This window comes from Pollachius pollachius, assembly GCF_949987615.1.
Source record: "Pollachius pollachius genome assembly, chromosome: 15".
Classification (NCBI taxonomy): Eukaryota; Metazoa; Chordata; class Actinopteri; order Gadiformes; family Gadidae; genus Pollachius; species Pollachius pollachius.
The window spans coordinates 15,745,647-15,765,224 of NC_136948.1; the positions used below are offsets into that span (position 1 = coordinate 15,745,647).

Genomic DNA, 19,578 nt, shown 5'->3' on the forward strand with positions numbered 1-19,578 from the left:
TCCATTTCCCACTGACCTTGCTTTGATTAGGTTGAATTCTGAGAAATGGATTTCAGATGAAATCTTTTGGTTGGGACAAAAACCCTTTGTTATCTGCAATAAAGACAGAATACCTTATTGTTTGAGGCTACATCCATACCTTTGTTGCAGGGTTGATAGCAATGTTGAAAATGTAGCAAACCGTGCCCAATTTTGTGACTCTTTAATCTTCCTACATATTTAAAAATTCATCTAAAGCTAGTTTGTAGAAACCATGCAGAGTAAACTAGATTTTTTAAAAATTCTAGTCACATATTATTTTAAATCCCACCCCACCCGTTAGTTCAAAGCCACTCCCCCAAAACATGTGACTAGCATGCTAGCTTTAGCAATAGGTCTTCCTAGCTTTGTGTACTACTCTGTTCATAAGGTAGATAAACAGACAGGCTGAGTAATATGATCGGACAGGCTTAGTACAGGCCTGAGACAGCCACAGATTTTATTTTTTCATTTTTTTATCACAGCATTTGATTTGTTGATTGCTGTCAGCAGGTTAAGAAAAATTCAATGAATATGACATAAAATGCTTCCAAAATAAATTGCCTTCCCCGTCTTTAATGTTTGTTCCTGGTTTTGGGTTGCAGGTCCCACCATGGCACCACAGAGTGCTGGGAACGTCTCGGATGGAGGCGGAGTGTCCCCCATGACACGCTCACCCATGGCACAAGATAGAGGTTTGTGCGTGTTTGTGTTTATCTATGTGTCTGTTTATTATGTAGGGTGAGCACAACGGGATCTGCATATGTAAATAGATATACTTTATTTCACATTATTTGATGATTTTGTGGATGCAAAAACAGTTAAAGAGAAACACATTTCACTCACTTACAAATTTGCGAACTTCAATCATTTGTAATCGATAAAAAAAACAATTGTTTTCCTTTAATCGCTTGATACACTGTCCATGACCATAACCGGAGATAATCATATACAATCACGGATATATAATCTGAATCTTGTGTAATTGAAGGGTGTGATTATTCCACTTCCGTCCTTCCAGTTGTCTGAGCTGATTTACCTTCTCTAATTCACTGTAGACAGCTCTGGGTGTTGAGGTCTTGTGGTCGTCAGCTTCCCCATGCAAATGTTGCCTCAGCCTGCTTTCAATCAGCTGTTAGACACATAATTAAACAGGAACTCAGACGTTTCCTCCGACCTTCCCCTCATTTTCCAAAGATGCCGGCCTTAAAATGTATGCAAATGACCAAGATGAATTTACTCATCCTTAACAATAACACCAGCACCAAAACAAAGAAATAAGTCGAACATTCGGGTTGTTGCATAGCTGCAGTGAATCAGGTGTGACCAGGACTTTAGAGAAGCATCTGGCCCAAGCGCTGCGACTCCAGCTAGGGATCACTTAGGGTCCTTTACCTTGAGTCAGCCATCCTTTGACCTTTGACCTGTTACTGAATGCCCAGTCCGCAGCCCGGCGCTCTTGAACAAACCGGGTTATTTAAAGTTCGTCTTGAATGCGTCTTAAACACTTTTCTGTCTCGTCCCCATCACACATTGCTTGCCTGGCCCTTTTTCCAGACTGTTTCTGAAGCTAGAATTAAACAGTGGCTGACCCCCACTCCCACCACAGCAGCCCCCTACCTCCTAACCTTACACACACACACACTCACACACACTTTTTGCCTCCCTAAAAGCTTCCCCTGCCTCGTCATTTCCATGAACCTGCTGCATGTCCCTCTTTCTTAAGTCCCTATCTTCACGTTGCCTTTCCTTCCTCCCTCCTCGACTCGCCCTCGCCATCCCTCGCGCTGTATTCCCCTCGCCTCGCTAACTGCTTGTTGTTGTTCCTCTCAGGGCTTCATTCTCTTCGCCAAAGCGAGAAAGAGGCAGCTTGGTGTGTCTACGCATTTATGCATGTTTGTGTGTGTGTGTGTGTGTGAATGTGTGTGTGGAGGGGGGAGAATTGAAAATGAACGAGAGAGGGAAAGAAGGGGAGAGCTAGATAGTGTGAGAAAGAGCGAGAGGATGGGAGAAATCCTTGAACGTGTTATTTGCTTTCAGCGCTGTCTGCACAATGTTCCTCTCCCCATCCATTTTCCAGGCAATTTAAAGTACGGTATTACACAGTGTGTGTTTTATGCGTGTGTGTGCGTTGTTGTGTGTGTGTGTGTTTCCTCGCCGCACTCCCAGAATCCCCTTACCCTAATGGAAGCAAAACATTACAATAATGTCCTCGCTCCTTAAACCCGCCGCTCGCAGCCTAAGCACTTTCAGGCCCCGATCGCTCTGCTCCGTCTCTGCCTGCACCGCTCCTCCATAACACCCCCGCACTGGCTCTCCCTCTCTCTCTCTCTCTCGCTCTCTCTCTCTCTCCCTCTCTCTCTCTCTCTCGCTCTCTCTCTCTCTGTGTTTCTCCCTCTCTCTCTCTCTCTCTCTCTGTTTCTCCCTCTCTCCCTCTCTCTCTCTCTCTCACCTTCTCTCTCTCTTACTCTCTCCCTATCCTATCTATCCCTCGCCCTCTCTCTCTCTCTCTCTCTCTCTCGCTCTCTCTCTCTCTCTCTCTCTCTCTCTCTCTCTCTCTCTCGCCATCCCCTCTCGTGTCTTCTGTTTCTCTCTGCCCGTCCTGTTCCTCTCTCTCCATCTCCACCGTGCCTGCCTGTAATTCTGCTTACTTTGTTATCTTTGCCCAAATGCCGCCAGGCGCACGTACACATATGCAGCTTCAGACACACACACAACACAAAAACACACAAGAGACTCATGTGCCCACACAAACATTAATGTGCCCACACAGACACACGCACACACACACATACACACATTCATGGATACACATTCACAGATGGATACACACACAGACGCACACACACACACACACACACACACACAAAAATAAGTATTCCTATCTCTTAACTCCCCTTTTCCTTCTACATACATTATATGTACAGAGGCAATAACAATAGCCTTCAGTGTGAGTGTCTCCTACGCTCCACCCACCGTTGATCATCAAGCAGCCATTCTTTGCCTCCATAGTCTATAGTGTTTCAGAGCTATAGGGGTGGACTATTATACGTACTCCACTTAGCACAACTTCATGCCTCAATAACACCTCCAACCAGCTTGGGCTTTTGAGTCCATATGACATACACACTGTTCTACGTTTTGAGAGTAAATGTGGCTGTCTGATATACACTATACAGCTAGTCTGTATAGTGGGACCAGGCCAGGATTTATCAAACGTATCATTCCTTACTGCCCTAGCCATGCTCTCTGACTCCTCATTGGAAATGAGGTTAGCATCTATTGGCAGTCTACCAACCAGATTAGTTATTGGTCGGATGTTTTGTGTATGTGTCTGTGTGCTTATGCGTGTGTGTGTGTGTGTCTGTGTGTGTGTGTATGTGTGTGCTTGTGCATGTATGTGGCTGTTCCCGTGCGTTTTAGGGTTCCTGTCCAACATGCAGAGGAACCTGACAGGGTCCCAGTTTTCCTCCTCCCAGTCGGGGCCCCCTGTGTCTCCTCTACCCTCCCCTGGGGCCCCGGCTTATCAGGGCATGGGCCCTTACTCACAGAGTGGGCCCCCAGGATCCTACGGCCCCCAGGGATCACAGTTTGAACACCCAGGTAAGAGCTGCCAGTCTGATCCAACAAACACACACACACACACACACACACAAGCACACTGGCACACACGCATACACACACACACACACACACACAAATTCACAAACACTAACTATTAAAATAATATACAATCTAATGTGGGAATCTAATCATTAGGGCCATCACACCTCAAATGTTGACTAAGCTCAAAAGAGATAGATCAGGTCATCAGTAGAAAGATATGCAGATCTTAAAATATTCAACATCCTGGTTCTTTAATTGACTATTTGGAATTAGGAAATATGTTTGTGCTTTTTGTGTTTAGTGAGTCAAAATATGTATCCCCCAATTTGTGAGGCATCTTCATTTTATTTTTTTACCATGTGCTAATTCCCAACCCAGTCCCTCATCCATCCTCCCTGGCATCCCCCTGAATTGGGTAATATTGACGGATAGCTGCGTTTGGTATTTTGGTATCCCTTTCTCCCTGCAACCCCCCAGCCCTAATCTGCTGATGTCACTCTGGCTTGGCTGTCTGCCAGTGTATAAGCACACACACACACACACACACCACACACTCACACTCAGACGCACACGCACACAAACTCACACGCACACCCGCACCTACGCACATACCTGTGCATATGCACGCACACACCTGCACGCCCACAAACCCACACACACAAACACATACCCACACACACATACAGTCACACACGCACTCACATCCACACGGACCCGCACTCACACATGCACGCACGCACGCACGCACGCACACAGACCATACACCCAAACACACACTCAAACACACACGCACGCAGGCCAAAACTCACACACACAGCCACAAACACACGCGCACACACACAGAAAATAGAAACAAAGTAAGAGGCGGGTAGGAGCGGAGGGGTGGGGGGCTGACCCAGTAAGAGAAAGACTTAATTTGTGTAATAAATCTGTGAAGTAGATCAGACGGTGTGAAATGGGCGCCGGGGTGACAAGGGAGAGGAAGTGCTCGTCCGTGACAGAACACATCGAGCCTGTCATGGCACACCACGGCCTCCTTACTATCCAAACACACACACACACACACACACACTCATAGTTAATTATCTCTCTCTCTCATATATATGTGCACTTCTATATATTAGATACATATATATTTCTACACACACGGTTCGGGAGACTGCGACACATGTAAATACGTACCCCTCGCCCCCTCTGGGGTCTTAGGGTGGGCCGGAGTCTGTTCTGAAGGGGACCCGCCAGAGGCCTGCTAGAGGTTGAACATGGCAGCCATCTGCTTCTCATTGTTCCTAATGAGAGCCCCATCTGATCCGCTTCCCTCTCCAACAGCACGCTAACAAATTAGCCAGCCATTAGCCGGCATGGAAACATGCTCCGGGTTCCTGAACCCTCGTCGTTGTTTTCTTTGGCATTTCCGCCAAAATCGGAAGACCCCGAAGTCTTTTATCGCAATCTGTGTGTGTGGGTCCCTGTGTGTTCTCTGGTGTGTGTGTGTGTGTGTGTGTGTGTGTGCGTCTGTGTGTGTGTGTCTGCGGACCGGGGTTTTTCGAAGTTAGAATTTTGTTTTTGGACTGCAAAAAGTTATATTCCCGGCATTGTTCGAGAGTTGTTACCGTACGGCCTCGGTATGCAAAGCATTTCACCGTGTTAAGTATGTCTGTTGAAGTACGACCCCACTCCCTGCACTCTCCTCCTTTCCTCTTTCAGTTAACCATAAGACAGCATTGGTGTTCATATCTTTCCACTTTTCTCCTTATTTTGTTGGTAGCTGATGGCTCATGGTTGGTAGAGCGCTGCACCCAGATCTGTTCTGGGTGTATCTGTTCTGTAACGTACAACCTTCTCGTGCTCTGAACAGAGACAGCTGATCCGTGCCCTGGTACCATCCTCAGATGTTCCGTTTGAAAAGTAGCCGGGACTGCAGTAAAAAACATTCCCCCCCCCCCACACACTAAATAGATGTTTGTGTGGTGGACACGGTACAAACTGGCCATCATGTCAGCACTGCCCATGGCAATCAGGCCTGGCTCGCAACTCCAATGGGTGTTTATAGTACCAAGATGAAGATGAATGGGTTTGGGGAGCCAGACGGTTGAGAAAACATAGAGAGAGTGAGAGAGAGAGAGAGAGAGAGAGAGAGAGAGAGGGGTGAGGTTGCCATTAAAAGGGTAAACCAATTCACGACTCACTTTTTTCTCTTTTCCTTCTCTCCGAGACATCACCTGCCTCCTCCAACTAGCTCCACCCCCCCACCCTCTGCCTCAGTGATGACCACTCGCTCTGCACTCTCTCCAGCCCCTGTGCCGGCCACCATCTGAAGCTTTCAGGGAGGCAGGACTACAGCCTGCCAGCGCCTGGGGGTGATAGAGAGACACAGACAGAGAGCTGTAGAGAAAGCCAGAGAGGGAGTTCTCTTCTGCATAAGAGACGTGCGTGTGTGTGTGTGTGTGTGTGTGTGTGTGTGTGCGTGTGAGCACCATGGGCAGAACCCCGGCAGGGTGTATCTGCTGCGCCACAGATAACCTGCCTGGAAAGGTGCTGAGGTGGCTGGGAGGGGGTGTGGAGGCCTGCGGGCAGGAGGAGAGGGTCCAGGGAGGGGTGTGTACAAGTAGAGGAGGGGAGGGGAGACACTGTGCACATGCATACATATTTCTTACGCAGAAGATAGAGGTTTTTTTAATGACATCGCCGGTTATTCATTTTCCACCCCTGTCCGGCTACATGTGGACCGACCCCCCCCCCCCCCCCCCCGCTCCTAGCTCGGCCCCCCACCCGGTGCTGTCCTTGGCAGGCTCACAGATTACCACCATGTAATCAGCGTTCCGCTCCTTATTGATGGAGTGCACACGACCCTCCCAGGTGGGGCGACGGGCCATCATTCCTCACCTCAACTCTGCGCCGGGACATAGGGAGGGAAAGACAGAGGGAGAGAATAACAGAGAGAGGGAGAGAATGACAGAGAGAGGGAGGGAATGACAGAGAGAGGGAGGGAATGACAGAGAGAGGGAGGGAATGACAGAGAGAGGGGGGGAATGACAGAGAGAGGGAGGGAATGACAGAGAGAGGGGGGGAATGACAGAGAGAGGGAGGGAATGACAGAGAGAGGGGGGGAATGACAGAGAGAGGGAGGGAATGACAGAGAGAGGGAGGGAATGACAGAGAGGGGGGGAATGACAGAGAGAGGGAGCGAATGACAGAGGGACATGGGGAGAGAATGACAGAGAGAGAGGGGCAATGACGAAGAAAGAGAATGACAATGAGAGCGAGAGAAGAAAATAGAGGGAATAACAGAGGGAGAGTGGGAGAGCGACAGAGAGGCACGCAGAGGGAGAGAGAGAGAGAGAGAGTGGGAGAGTGACAGAGGCACGGTGAGAGAGAGAGAGTGGGAGTTGGAGAGTGACAGAGAGGCATGGTGAGAGAGAGAGAGAGAGAGTGGGAGAGTGACAGAGAGGCTGGGAGAGAGAGAGAGAGTGGGAGAGTGACAGAGAGGCACGGAGAGAGAGGGGGGTTGAGCTGGCCTCGGCTGTTAGTGTGCCGCGGGTCGGACCCGCTCTGCTGAGGGAAGCGTCCGCGTCCGGTAATCTGTTTGGTCACACAGCCGGCTCCCTCACACCGGACCACGCGGGGATTAAATGCAGCGTGGAATACGGCCGGCCTGCCGAGTGTGTGACCGTGGTCTGGAATTTCCATGTAATTGGAAAACGCAGTGCTGCGAGTCGCTCTCTCTCGCTCGCTCTCGCTCCCACTTCCCTCTCTCCTTCTCTCTGTCCACCTCTCTCTCTCTCTCTCTGTCCACCCCTCTCTCGCTCTCTCTCTTTCTCTCTCTCTCTCTCTCTCTGTCCACCCCTCTCTCACTCTCTCCGTACCGCAGCCTCCATGCGCTCTATAAATACGACCTCCTTCTCCTCCCAGAGGCAAACCCACACAGCCTTAGCGGGCAGAGAAAAGCGTTGGCGAGGTGCAAGGACAGGACAATGAGAAATGACAACGTCCTCCCCTGCTTCTCCACTGTCCTCTACTGTCCTCCTACTGCTCCCCTCCTCTCCTCTCCTCTCCCTTCCAGTCCAGGGAGTGAACTATTTCGGTGTGCCGGCAGCGATAGCGTCAGAGGAGAGTCCGGAATTAGCGGTGCGTTCAGACCAACGGCGGAACAACGGAACACGAAAACGCGTTTTATTTTACTGGACGACCCGCAGCCGCGCTTTCCCTTAAAACACATCCACTGTACTTCCGGCTTTCTCTCGTCTCCCGTCAGCGCGCACTCCCATCGCCGAGCCGGTGGCTCCGTTCCAACATCTGTAGCACCACGCGGCATCGAACCTAATGACACATCGCCCCCCCCCCGAACCGCGATTGGCTCGCCGCCGCGGTTTAGGACTCATCACGCAGGCGTCCAGACAAACACACTGGAGGGCCTTCTGCTTCGGCTGCCAAAGATAGAAATAAAATACTTACACACACACACACACACACACACACACACACACACACACACACACACACACACTCTCACACAACCAGGCGATCCAGATGGGGCTGCAGGGAATGCAAACAGCGGTCCGGGAGGTGATTGGAGACTCAAACCGCCCCCCTTATAGCCGACTTGGTGGGGTGTAGTGTTTAGCAGGGAGCAGCTTATGGAAGAATGCTGTGGCAGGAGGCCATGACATGGAGTTCAGCAGCTGGCCAGCGCAGAGGAGGCCAGAGAGTTGGGTTGCTGGGGCCTGGAGCTGTGCTGCATCCTGTCCGCGGGAGCCTCGGAGGACGGGGGTGGGAGGGATGGAGGGCTGGAAGAGAAGCCAGAGGAGCAGTAGGGCTCAGCGTTCCCAGGGCTTTCAGCTCTGTTGGATGCCATCCTTCACCCTGGGGGTGCGGGGGGGGGAGCTGCAAGGGACTTTTCTCTCCGTGGGTTGGGATGAGCTCCAAACCTTATTTTGTTTAAAGCATGCATATATAGTATATAGGCTGTAACACACACACACACACACACACAGACGCGCGCTCTCTCTTACCTAACCTCAAGCATTTGCGGGCAGCACAAGCTTTCTCTTCCAGCAGCTCGCCCCCCTCCCCCCCCCCCCATTGCAGCCCCCCAAAAGCCCTGACAGGTGTCAGCCGTGCCCTGCTCACCAGCGCACCAAAGCCTCCCAACATCTAATCCGTCTCTTCTTTTCTCATCTCCCACTGCTGCAGATTTCATCACAATTTCTGGACAAATTCAGCCCGAGCTGCCAGCTTTCATTGGGAAAGACTGGTGTTTTGATTTAATATAAATCCTATCATGGATATCTAGGGTTCGGCTGTTTTTCTTCCCCTTTTTCCCCTCCTCCGTCTCCTGCTTCTTGTTCCTCATTCTCTCTGTTCTTTTGCTTTGCTCTCTTTTTATTTTTCTCGCTCTTTGCGTGGGACTCGCGGGCCTTTCGGTGGAACGCGGCTGGAGGACACAGAACTCATTTCCATTTTGGGAGTTTGTGGAGTGTGTGTGTTTTTTTTGGTTCGGTCCTTCTATTTCTTTTTCCCCCCCGCTTCTACATCACAGAATATTGTCATTCGACTTTCCCTTTAAAAAGCCTTCAGGTTTTAAAGGGACTTGATCCCCTTTTCCAGACATTTATTCTCAGTGGATTAGGCTGTGAGGCCCGACTAAAGCGCCCTTAATCAAATCAAAATAAATAGCCCCCTTCACAATAGCGGACGTCACATTCCCCCTCTCCATTTTATGGGGGGATTTGGATGGAACCATCACTGTTGAAGTCCCAGCCCCTGCAGAGCAGACCGGATGAGATGTGTGTGTGTGTGTGTGTGTGTGTGTGTGTGTGTGTGTGTGTGTGTGTGTGTGTCCTTGACTGTGTGTGTTTGTATGTGTGTTCGTATGTGTTTGCATGAATGCGTGCTTGAGTGTCTGTGTGTGTCTTTGTGTCCACGCTCGTGTGGGTGTGTGTCTGCTCGTGTGTGTGGGTTTGTGTGTTTGCGCGTGTGTTAGTGTCCACTCTTGTGTGTGTGTGTGTGTGTGTGTGTGCGCACACGGCGTTGAAGGCACATCAACAGCCCGTTCTCTTTTTGCTTCCCTGAGCCTCTGCAGGTCTGCATGTGTGAGAGCACACACAGGCATGTTTCTGGTTGTAAAGGACTCTCTCTCTCTCTCTGTCTCTCTCTCTCCCTCTCTGTGTCTCTTCCTTCCTCGCTCTCTCTCTATTTTCTTCTCGCTCTCTCTTTCCTGCCACCATAACAGCTGGTGTAGGAGTAGAGCTGGGATTTGGGAGCCAAAATGGAGGGGTTTAAGGGCGCCTTAGCGGGGCTGCTGGCACCACGGCCCCTGTGGCCCTCCAGGGCAGGGGAGAAGGCATTAGCCGCAGATTAGAATGCTTCTCAAGTGTTTCACAAAGTCAGCCTTAAGCCCAGCAATTGTTCCCATGGCCATCCGGCAACCTACAGCTGTGAAAAATGTCACCCAAACCACACAGCGTGTCCGCGACTACGTATAGAGAGCAGGAAAGTTCTTTTTTTGCATTTATATCGTACTTTTTATTTCATTTCCCTTTTTTTTTTATGGAGCGTGTGCAATTGTGCCTCACAGTGGCCATGAAATCAAAAGCTCTGAAGGCTGGTTCCGTTGTGAATGTGTGACATTAATATTTATTTGACATACTCCACTACATTATATATACTGTATATATGCAAGTTTGATGAAACAGGGGCTTGCGCTGATATAGGTGTGTGAATAGCAGATGGCGAGTCAGCAGGTACTTAATAAGCGCTTTCTTTGAAAAACAAAGTAAATCCCCGCTCTTATCTGCTGCCAATTTGCAGTGCTGCCTCTCCCTTTGTTTATGAAGGCCATCGCGTAGCCATACATCTTAGTGCGCTTCTACATACAGAGCAACTCGGCCACCGACAGCACACACACGCGCTCATACAAGGTTATTCCAATAATGAAAGTAAGGAAAAGGCACATAATGGAAAACAAAAATAAAATACATGGAACTATGGAAGATAAAAAAGATAATGGGATAAAAAAATGACGATGGGAAAATATGTAAAACACATTGATAGAGTAAACACAGATACACACCGCTGGTGATTGCAAACACAGCCCCATTAGTGCCCTCCGTGCAATGACCCTGTTCGCACCCTTCCCTGTCGTTCATGCCGTCCTCCAGGAAACTACCCCCGACAGTCCAGCTACGGAGGCACTTCCAGCGCCAGCTACAGCGTCCCCGGGCCGGGCATGACCAACAGCCTGGGCATGAACGCCGGCAGCCCCATGCACGGCCAGGGGCCCGGACAGCCTCCCCCCGGGGGCCGGGGCCCCACCATGGGCAGCCAGGGCCGGCCCTACCACCCCATGGCTCCCAGCTCCCCCGGCATGCCGCAGCCGTCGGGCCCAGGGATGGGTCCTCCTTCACTGGGCAACTCCAACCGCAAGGCCCAGGATGCGGCTCCGGCCTCCCCAGCCATCGCCCATAACCGGTAGGAGGGGCTTGTGCATGGCAGTGGACACAGTGGTAATCTTTCAAGTGATTGGAAACCATAGTGTGTTTTTTTTCTTGTTGTTTTGTGTGATGAGTGGTGAATGCTGTATAATGCAGATTGGATGAGCTGTATCTCTTTCAGTTTGCGCGACAGCTTTGAAGAGCGTGTGTGACAAAGTGTTAGCAGTCACCCCACATAGAGTTAAACCGAGCCACGATCTCCTGAGTGACATTGACAACGGGTACGAAGAAGTTGAAGAAGAAGAAGAAAAAAAGCCCTGAATTGATACCATAGTTTCTACCGCACCAGAAAGCAGTGGGATTAGGAGGCGAGGAGCCACCAAAGCATTACAATCTCTCCCCGCTGGAGAGAATATGGGGGTTTCAGGCACTTTGCTCTATCCATTGTTGGATATTCGCCTCTCTCTCCGCGGGGATGTCCATGGGGAGCTGTGCTGAAAAGCACCCAAAGCCATTTCACTGCCACCGAATTTCTCCCGCGGTAGAAAATAGTCTCTGTCCCTGGCAGGGAAGGGAAACGTAAAGGGGAAAAAACGAAAACAAAAGTGTGTGCTCCTGTTTTTATAGCTCTAAATGTGGAAGGTAATCTCGGAGGTTGACTGTAGGCGCCGTTTTAAAGGAGCAGCGTTGACATTTTGATCGCCGGCGACAACACCAGACGCCATTTGTCGCTGGCAAGGAGGCATGATGGATTGTAAACGCTCTGTGTATGGGATCAACCCCCACCTACGACATCACTCACACCCCCAAAACCATAATGCGGACGTATGCAGACATTAGTATGACATCCCCAGTGAGATGGAGACATGCCCCCCCCCCCTCCCCTCCCCCGAGCACCTTCAAACACAAAAACATGGAACAACACCGCTGTTATGGTTGGGTTTATGAGTTATGGGTCGTTGTTGTTGTTGTTGTTGTTTTTGTTATGCGCTGCGCCATTAGCATTTGTCTATTGAATAATGTGAGCGTGTGTCTCCCACTGGCGTCGGAGACGGCGGCTGTTTGGGGATTGTGTGGGCAGTAAACTCTCACTGAACTCTTAAGGGGGGAGAACCGAGCTGAACAACATGGCCGCCTAGAGAGACGACGCCGGCCTGGATTCTTCCAGTTGGCACTTCATTATCGGGCGGTGTTGACTAGGGCTCTTTTAAAGCCGCAGTGACGGATTCATCTCTATCCCAGTCGCGGGTCGTTTGGCGATGATGCTAAATCGTCTTCATGGGGGGGGGGGGGGTGGGGGTATCTATTTTATCCATCATTATCCGGAGAAATGGGCCGCATATCATTTAAAACACAGGTGTCCCTCGTAAAAGTAACGCCAGGTGTGATGAATTGGGCTCCGGGAAAAAGCCGTAGCACACGCAGCAGTGTTTTGCCACACGCCGGAACTTTTATATGATGCCAAACATGCTCCATATCACCCCACCCTCACCTCCGCCTCCACCCCCACCAGAGCCCCGACTCCTCCCCCACCGAGGCCCTCCCTCCTCCGCGGGCTGCGTGCTCAGCCCCGCCCCTGGACCCCACCACACCCTACCTCCATCCGTCCAACGCCCTCACCCCCACCCAGGGCGCTCTCCTACTCCTCCTCCACCCACCATCCCTTCACCCATACCCAGCACCGTAGGTACGTCTGCACTTGTGCTTGTTTATCCCGTGTTACCATGGCGTTGTGTTCCTATGTCGCTGTGTGTGGTGTGTCTGTGTGTGCGCAGGAACGTGTGCCTGTGCACGTGTGTCCGATAATATAATGCAGCATTTATAAATGCTAGGTTGCGATCTGAATGTCTGAACATTTTATTATTATTTATTTTAGTTGTTGTTGTTTGTGTGTTTTCTCCTTCACAAGCTCCTCTTTGATCCAAACAGAGCTGACATCATGGCTGACATTATCACCTTCATTAGCATCACTCGAAGTCATCACTGGCCTCTCTTCCTAATGCAACAAGTATACAGGCATACGCACGCACGCACACACACACACAGACACACACACACACACACACACACAAACACACACGCGTGCGGCACATGCGTGCCATTTGGCGCTTTCCGTTCGTTGGCATTTGGCGGGTGTGTGACGTGGCTGGCAGTCTGTGTGATTAATGAGGTGCACCAGGGGGCTTTGTGTGCTGAACACAACACGTGCACAGACCCCCCCCACACACACACACACACACACACACACACAATCAGTCCAACACACACACAAAATCAGGGAGATAAACTCACTCACACACACTCATTGACTCACATATAATGACCCACACACGCACACGCCCACACACACACACACACACACACACACACACACACACACACACACACACACACACACACACACACTCATTGACACACAACACACAGTGACAAATACATAAACACACACACACCCACACACACACACTGAGTGAGGCACACACAGTGACACACACGGTGCACATGCATACACACGGCCCTATGTAAATGTTGGCCGTGCCATTAAGAGATGGAGCGGCCGTCAATAAGAAGTGGCACAACATGATCCCCACTGCTGGGACCAATCAGAGGGGCTGTCACTCTCCACTCACATTCCCAGCGACGTCTCCGCTCTCCCGGAGACGCCGGGTCCTGTCAGACACTGTCTCTGTTTGTCGTGCGGGACCGGCGACGCGTCTCCCAGTCTGTCGCTCTCCCCATCCTATCTCTCACCGCTCCGCCGGTGGTCTCTTTGTGGCGTCATTTCCCCTCGCGTTCTCTCTCTCTTGTGCTGTTTGTTCACACTCTTTCACTCTCTCGCTCTCTCTTTATGCGTCTCCTACCTCCACTACCTGTTTCAAATCGGTCCTCTCTCGCTCGTTCTTTTCCTTTTTCTTGCATCTGACTAAGTTGAGAATAAAGACATATGCATTTCCCAACCCTGTCTCTAAGTTTCAGCTTGCACTCCTTCTCTCTCGCTCTCCCTCTCTCTCTCTCCCTCTCTCTCTATAGATATCTTTATTTCTTTCTCTCTCTCTCTCTCTCTCTCTCTCTCTCTCTCTCTCTCTCTCTCTCTCTCTCTCTCTCTCTTTTCACTGCTCTCTTGTCCTATTTGCTTCTTCCTCCCGTCCTGTTTATGAGATCTCCCGGTACGCCTTGTTACCATTTTTTTTGTTCAGCTCAGCCTCCGAGGCCTCAGAGGAGTAAAAAAGGTGAGCGAGAATTTAGAGGGAGAAAATTGGTGTGTGAAACCTGCAGTTAAAGTCTCTGAATCGCCTTCCCTCCCCCTTCACCGCTATCCCCCCTCTTCCTCCTCCTCCCCCTCATCCCCTTCCTCCTCACCTTCCTCCCCTTCCTCCCCTTCCTCCCCTTCCTCCTCCTCCCTCCTCCTCCCCCTCATGTGGTGGTTTTAAAGAGCTGATTCAGATCCAAGGGCAACATTCAGAAACATTCAGACCTAATTTGCACTCGACTGAGCAAACACGTGGTTAGGCGAGGAGTCCCGTGTCTGGGGTTCACCTGCTCCATTAGGGGGGTTTCACCCTCAAATGAAACCGGCAGCCCACACACACAAGCCCACACTTTCCCCCTTGCCAGGAAGTAGGTACATCTAGTCAGCCGCAACCTCATTGGCTGTCACCTCCACACACACACAACCACCCACACACCATTTCCCCTCTCCCCAAAGACATGCACATGCTCACACACATCCAGCCTCATCACACGGTATGAAAGAATGAGGGGTGGGTGGGGGAGGGACAGGGGGTATTTCTGATATCCCGTGGCCGGAGGCCGGGCCCGTGATTAAATCTTCATAAAGTGCGACGCCAAGCCCCCCCCGCTCTCTGAGCCCTCAGAGAGTTCCCTCCACAGCCAGCTGGCTGGAATGGAAAACCAAGGTTTCCTTTTTTCTCCTTAAAATTCCACTAATCAGTTTGATCTGCGCTTGCGAGAGGATAATAAAGACGTGTTCTCTGCTTCTTAATGACTTGACGCCCGTTTCTTCTCAGGAGTAAACACGGCTTTAAAGCAGGAAGTGGGTAATTAAAGACGTGTTTTGCTGCAACCCGCGCAACAACACTAGCCGTGTTGTGGCTTTTTATGCACATGATTATTTATGGGCAATATACGGGAAGGCATTTGGCCTATTTAAAGGCATTGGAATGCCTGCGCCGGTTGTAATAGGAATTATGATTAGAAAGGCAATGTAGGGAATTCCACAGTGCTGTTTTTATTGTCATGCTAGTTTCAGTTGGTTTACAGAACGGCTATGTTGCCCCGATGCAAAATGCAAAACGTATTCTCTGAATAGGAACAAACCTGTTGATTTACAGCGCGTGATGGCTGCGTGGAGCCGGGCGTGGTGGGGTGAGGCGGTGTTGTAGGAGCTCTGTACGGCACCACGGGGGGAGCAGAGCCCGTGCTGTTCAAAGGTATAAACCTGTCTTGGCACCCGCCTCAGAGGACATCAATTTCAAAAACGACTATTTTAGCGGCGCTGCCGGCAACTCACGCCAACGGCGACTTGCGCCCGACAACAGAACATTCCTGGAGCTGCAGGAGGGAACGGGGAAGAGGAAGAGGAAGAAGATGAAGAAGAAAAAGAAAAGAAATACAAACAAAAAAGCATGTCGAGCCAAATCAAAGGGAAATTGAAGCTAAAGAAGCGCAGAGGAGAGCAGGAAAAGAGAAGTGCTCCCAGGCAAATCTTCGCTCAAATAATTCATTTCTGACCTCCTTAGTAAGTAAATTTGCTAAATAAATAAGAGTAGCTCTTGAATGTCATGAACGGGCGGGGCTAGGAGGGGGACGGTGTGTGTGTGTGTGTGTGTGCGTGTGGGGGTGGGGGGGGGGGTTTGCTGCCTGTGGCGCTTTGTCGCTCCCAGTCTTGGCAGCGCCTCGGTGCGGCGCACTGCTTTTATTAGCCAGGCAAAATAAATGGCTTCTCTCTCCTCTATCCGTCCTGAGCTGTTTGATGTTTGGCAGAGGGGGGGCCCAGAGACGCTTCTTCTTCTGCTGCTGGATTTAATATGTTAAAAGCCGTCCTTTTATTGGGGTTTTATTTTGGTTTGCCTCTTTCTCTCCCTCCATGTCTTTTTATCTTGCTTCCTCTCTGTATGTGTGTGCACTGTGTGTGTGTGTGTGTGTGTGTGTGTGTGTGTGTGTGTGTGTGTGTGTGTGTGTGTGTGTGTGTGTGTGTGTGTGTGTGTGTGTGTGTGTGTGTCGTATAAAGATTGAGTCAGGGGGAGCTGAGAGGATCTGGGAGCCCAGGCTGCCCTGAGAGCAGATTGGCTCTATATATAATGTATGGCCTCCAGCCGATCCACTCCATCCATCCATCCACCCACACAGCCCTCTCGCTCTCCCCTCTCTGGTCTATCCCTCCTTCCATTCCTCCATAGATCCAGCCCTCTGTTCATCCATCCATCCACCCAGCAGTCAATCTATCCATCAGGCAACATCTGTCTAATGCTTGCACTTTTCAGCACACACATAAGCAAGCACGCACAAGCGCGGGGGGAGACAAACACACACAGACACACAGACACACACACACACACACACACACACACACACATAGAGCCAGAAGAATCAATCCATGGTGGTAGCTCATGGGAGACACTCAGCCGTCCCTAAGTCAGGCTGCAGCCTCTTTCTCTCTCTCTCTCTCTCTCTCTCTCTCTCTCTCTCTCTCTCTCTCTCTCTCTCTCTCTCTCTCTCTCTATCTCTCCCTCTCTCTCTCTCTCTCTCTCTCTCTCTCTCTCTCCCTGTCTCTCTCTCTCTCTCTAGCTCTCTCTCTCTAGCTCTCTCTCTCTCTAGCTCTCACAGCACCTACATGGTGTTACGATGGGTGATGAGGACAAACTGTGCAACACTTCCACATCAGTGTATGTGTGTGTGTGTGTGTGGTACCTCCGGCCTCGGCCTTAGACCTGTGAATACACCCCCTGCTGGTGTCACTGGGGAACTGCATCTCATCAACTGCCTCTCTCTCTCTCTCTCTCTCTCTCTCTCTCTCTCTCTCTCTCTCTCTCTCTCCCGTGTTGCCCATGTGCATGTGCTACTGTGATCTCTCAACTCTAGACTCTTCTATGCTCTCTTTCAGATATCATCCACGGCGAAACACTGTGCCCTTTTCCCAGTGCTTCCCAACGGGATGTCTATTACAGTGCATGAATTGCCTGCAACATTGGAGAGGGAAAGGGGGAGGTTATGATTATGATGATCATCAGGTTGATGAAGATGATTTGGACCAGATTGAAATAATTCTCCATCCATGTTAAATCCAATGTTTACACTTGTTGAAATGGTTCTTACAGACTATTAGGTGGAGCATCATTTGTATACTTGGCAATCTGTGCATTTGGCAAGCCCTTCCCGTTTTTTTTTAAAGCGGTATTTACGGTGTGCAGAATGCTTGATGTTTGTTTGTTTTTTTTCACGTTGAAAAGACCTTTGCAATTGATTGATAGATCTCCCTGTAATCCCGCCCGCTTTAAAGCGAGCGCCGCGTCTTTTTTTAGCGGTGTAATTCTGGGGGGAAGGGGACCGGCTGAGCTGGCACGGCAGTAGCGTGGAGCTGGCGTGCGCTTGGTTCCTCCCATGCAGCTCCCCGGTGCACCTGTTCCCCCCACAGAGGGATTACATATGTATCACTGGCCGTGCTCTATGACTAATTACATCTGTGAGATGAGATTACAGGGAGGTTTACCAAACCAATCCCTTCTCTTGGGTTATTTGTATCGCTTCCAGCATAAGGCATTATGCTCTTTGACTGTGCGTGTGTGTCTGTGTGTGTGAGGGTGTATTTGTGTGTGTGTGTGTGTTTGTGTGTGTGAGTGTGTGCGCACATGTGCAATTGCGCATGCATGAAAGAGAGTAAACTATGGAGAGGAAGTGGAAATGATAGAGATTGCAGTGACATGATTGTTTTACAGAAGAGCTGTATAGTTTTTCTATTTTAGAAGCCGCTTTTCTAGAGCTATCCGCGTGTCTAACATTAGACCGTCTCCTTCTCTTTGGGGGCGCGCTGACACCGCTTTTACACTACAGCGGGGCGTCAGCAGTGATCATAATCGGGTACCCGTACCAATTCCATCCGTTACTTTCTGCAGGACCGTACAGAGTTTGAACGTTTTGAATTGGGTCAGCGGAACACGGTGGCTGGAATGATGAGATCTCAAGAAGAGGTCCACTTTTTTCAAGATATCAGACCCTGTTTATCATATTGGTGTCTCTGTCTCGCTCTCTCTGTCCCCCTCTCTCTCTCTCCATCTCTCTCCATCTCCCCCACCCTACACTTTCCGTGAAATTACTCTCTGTTGACGGCTTTGTACTCGCCCCCTCCCCCCACCCTCCACCCGCGGTCGTCAGGGTGATAATCTTCAGAGAGCAGCAAGTCAAAAACAAAAAGCTAACACATTTGCTTCCAAACATAACGTCGGCTCCTCCCTGGCACGTGGCAAAACAGGAGTTGTGTAGCAAATCCTTTGTGACGCACACACAGGCATTCACACACAAACTGACACATGTACAGGCACACACACACACACACACGTGTGTGTGTGTGTGTGTGTGCTTGTGCACGGAGAGGACTTGCAGCAGGTTGCAGATAAGCTCCTGTGATGTCCTCCGCAACAGTGTGTGATGATGAGCCACCGGAGATGGAAGGGAAGGGGGGGGAGGGCGGGGTGTTGAGACTGAATTGAGCGCTATTGATTTGCTCCGTCGCCATGGCGACAAATAACGGAATCCTCTCGGAAAGCTCGGGGTAATGAGGTAAATTATGACCCGTGGGAGAGCGACAGAGAGAGAGGGGGACGGCGGCGGGAGAGGAGAGAGGGGATGGAGGAGGGGGGAGCGGTGGTGTGTGACAGGTAGGCAGGATGGAACAGTTTCCCTTTCTCAGGTCTCCTCATGCTGTCTTTAAAGGGGGTGTCCTCATCATGGGTTTAATAAGGAAACATCCTTTAATGTATTCAACCTGCAGCGCGTCGACTAACCTGGACGCCGTAACTGAATAGTGCAGTTGGGTTCATAACGTGTTTACATGTGGTCTACTCCAAGCTCTTTGACTCATTGTGTCAACGTCTTAACACTTGCACTAGTGTTGTTGATGTGTATGCTAATCTACTTTTGTTCCCGTGTTAAACCACCACTGGCTCATGAGCCAGGTTCAATCAATGAACCGTTGGATTCGTACAGCTATCCTGCTACTTGTTTTTGAAGGCATTGTGGTGCGCTGCTTCAATATGGACTTTATATCAGTCCCTGCGGAAAAACGCGATTGTGCGATCGCATAATTCAACGCATAATCAGCCGAAGTCCGCATATTCATGCGGGGGGCGCATTTTTTCAAATATGCAGCACTTTCACCGCATAAATTGCCGATTTCCGCGCAAAATATGCGGGGCTTGCATGATTTCATAATCCCCACATTTTCGTTGCAAAAAAGTCACATATATCTTAGCAGAAAGTTGAAAAATGTTGCGTTCACTTCACA

The 19,578-nt window shown here is 50.2% G+C and overlaps 1 protein-coding gene across 1 annotated transcript in view; it reads left to right on the forward strand.

The window, feature by feature from the left end:
* Nucleotides 1–626: 626 nt before the first annotated feature.
* LOC307086939 (AT-rich interactive domain-containing protein 1B-like) overlaps nt 627–19,578 on the forward strand; it is a 41,406-nt gene continuing 22,454 nt past the window's right edge. Inside the window, exons 1-3 of the mRNA XM_079752286.1 lie at nt 627–713; nt 3,442–3,621; nt 10,785–11,094. Coding sequence (XP_079608412.1) covers nt 632–713; nt 3,442–3,621; nt 10,785–11,094 — 572 coding nt within the window. The 5' untranslated portion in view covers nt 627–631. The remainder of the gene's footprint in view (nt 714–3,441; nt 3,622–10,784; nt 11,095–19,578) is intronic.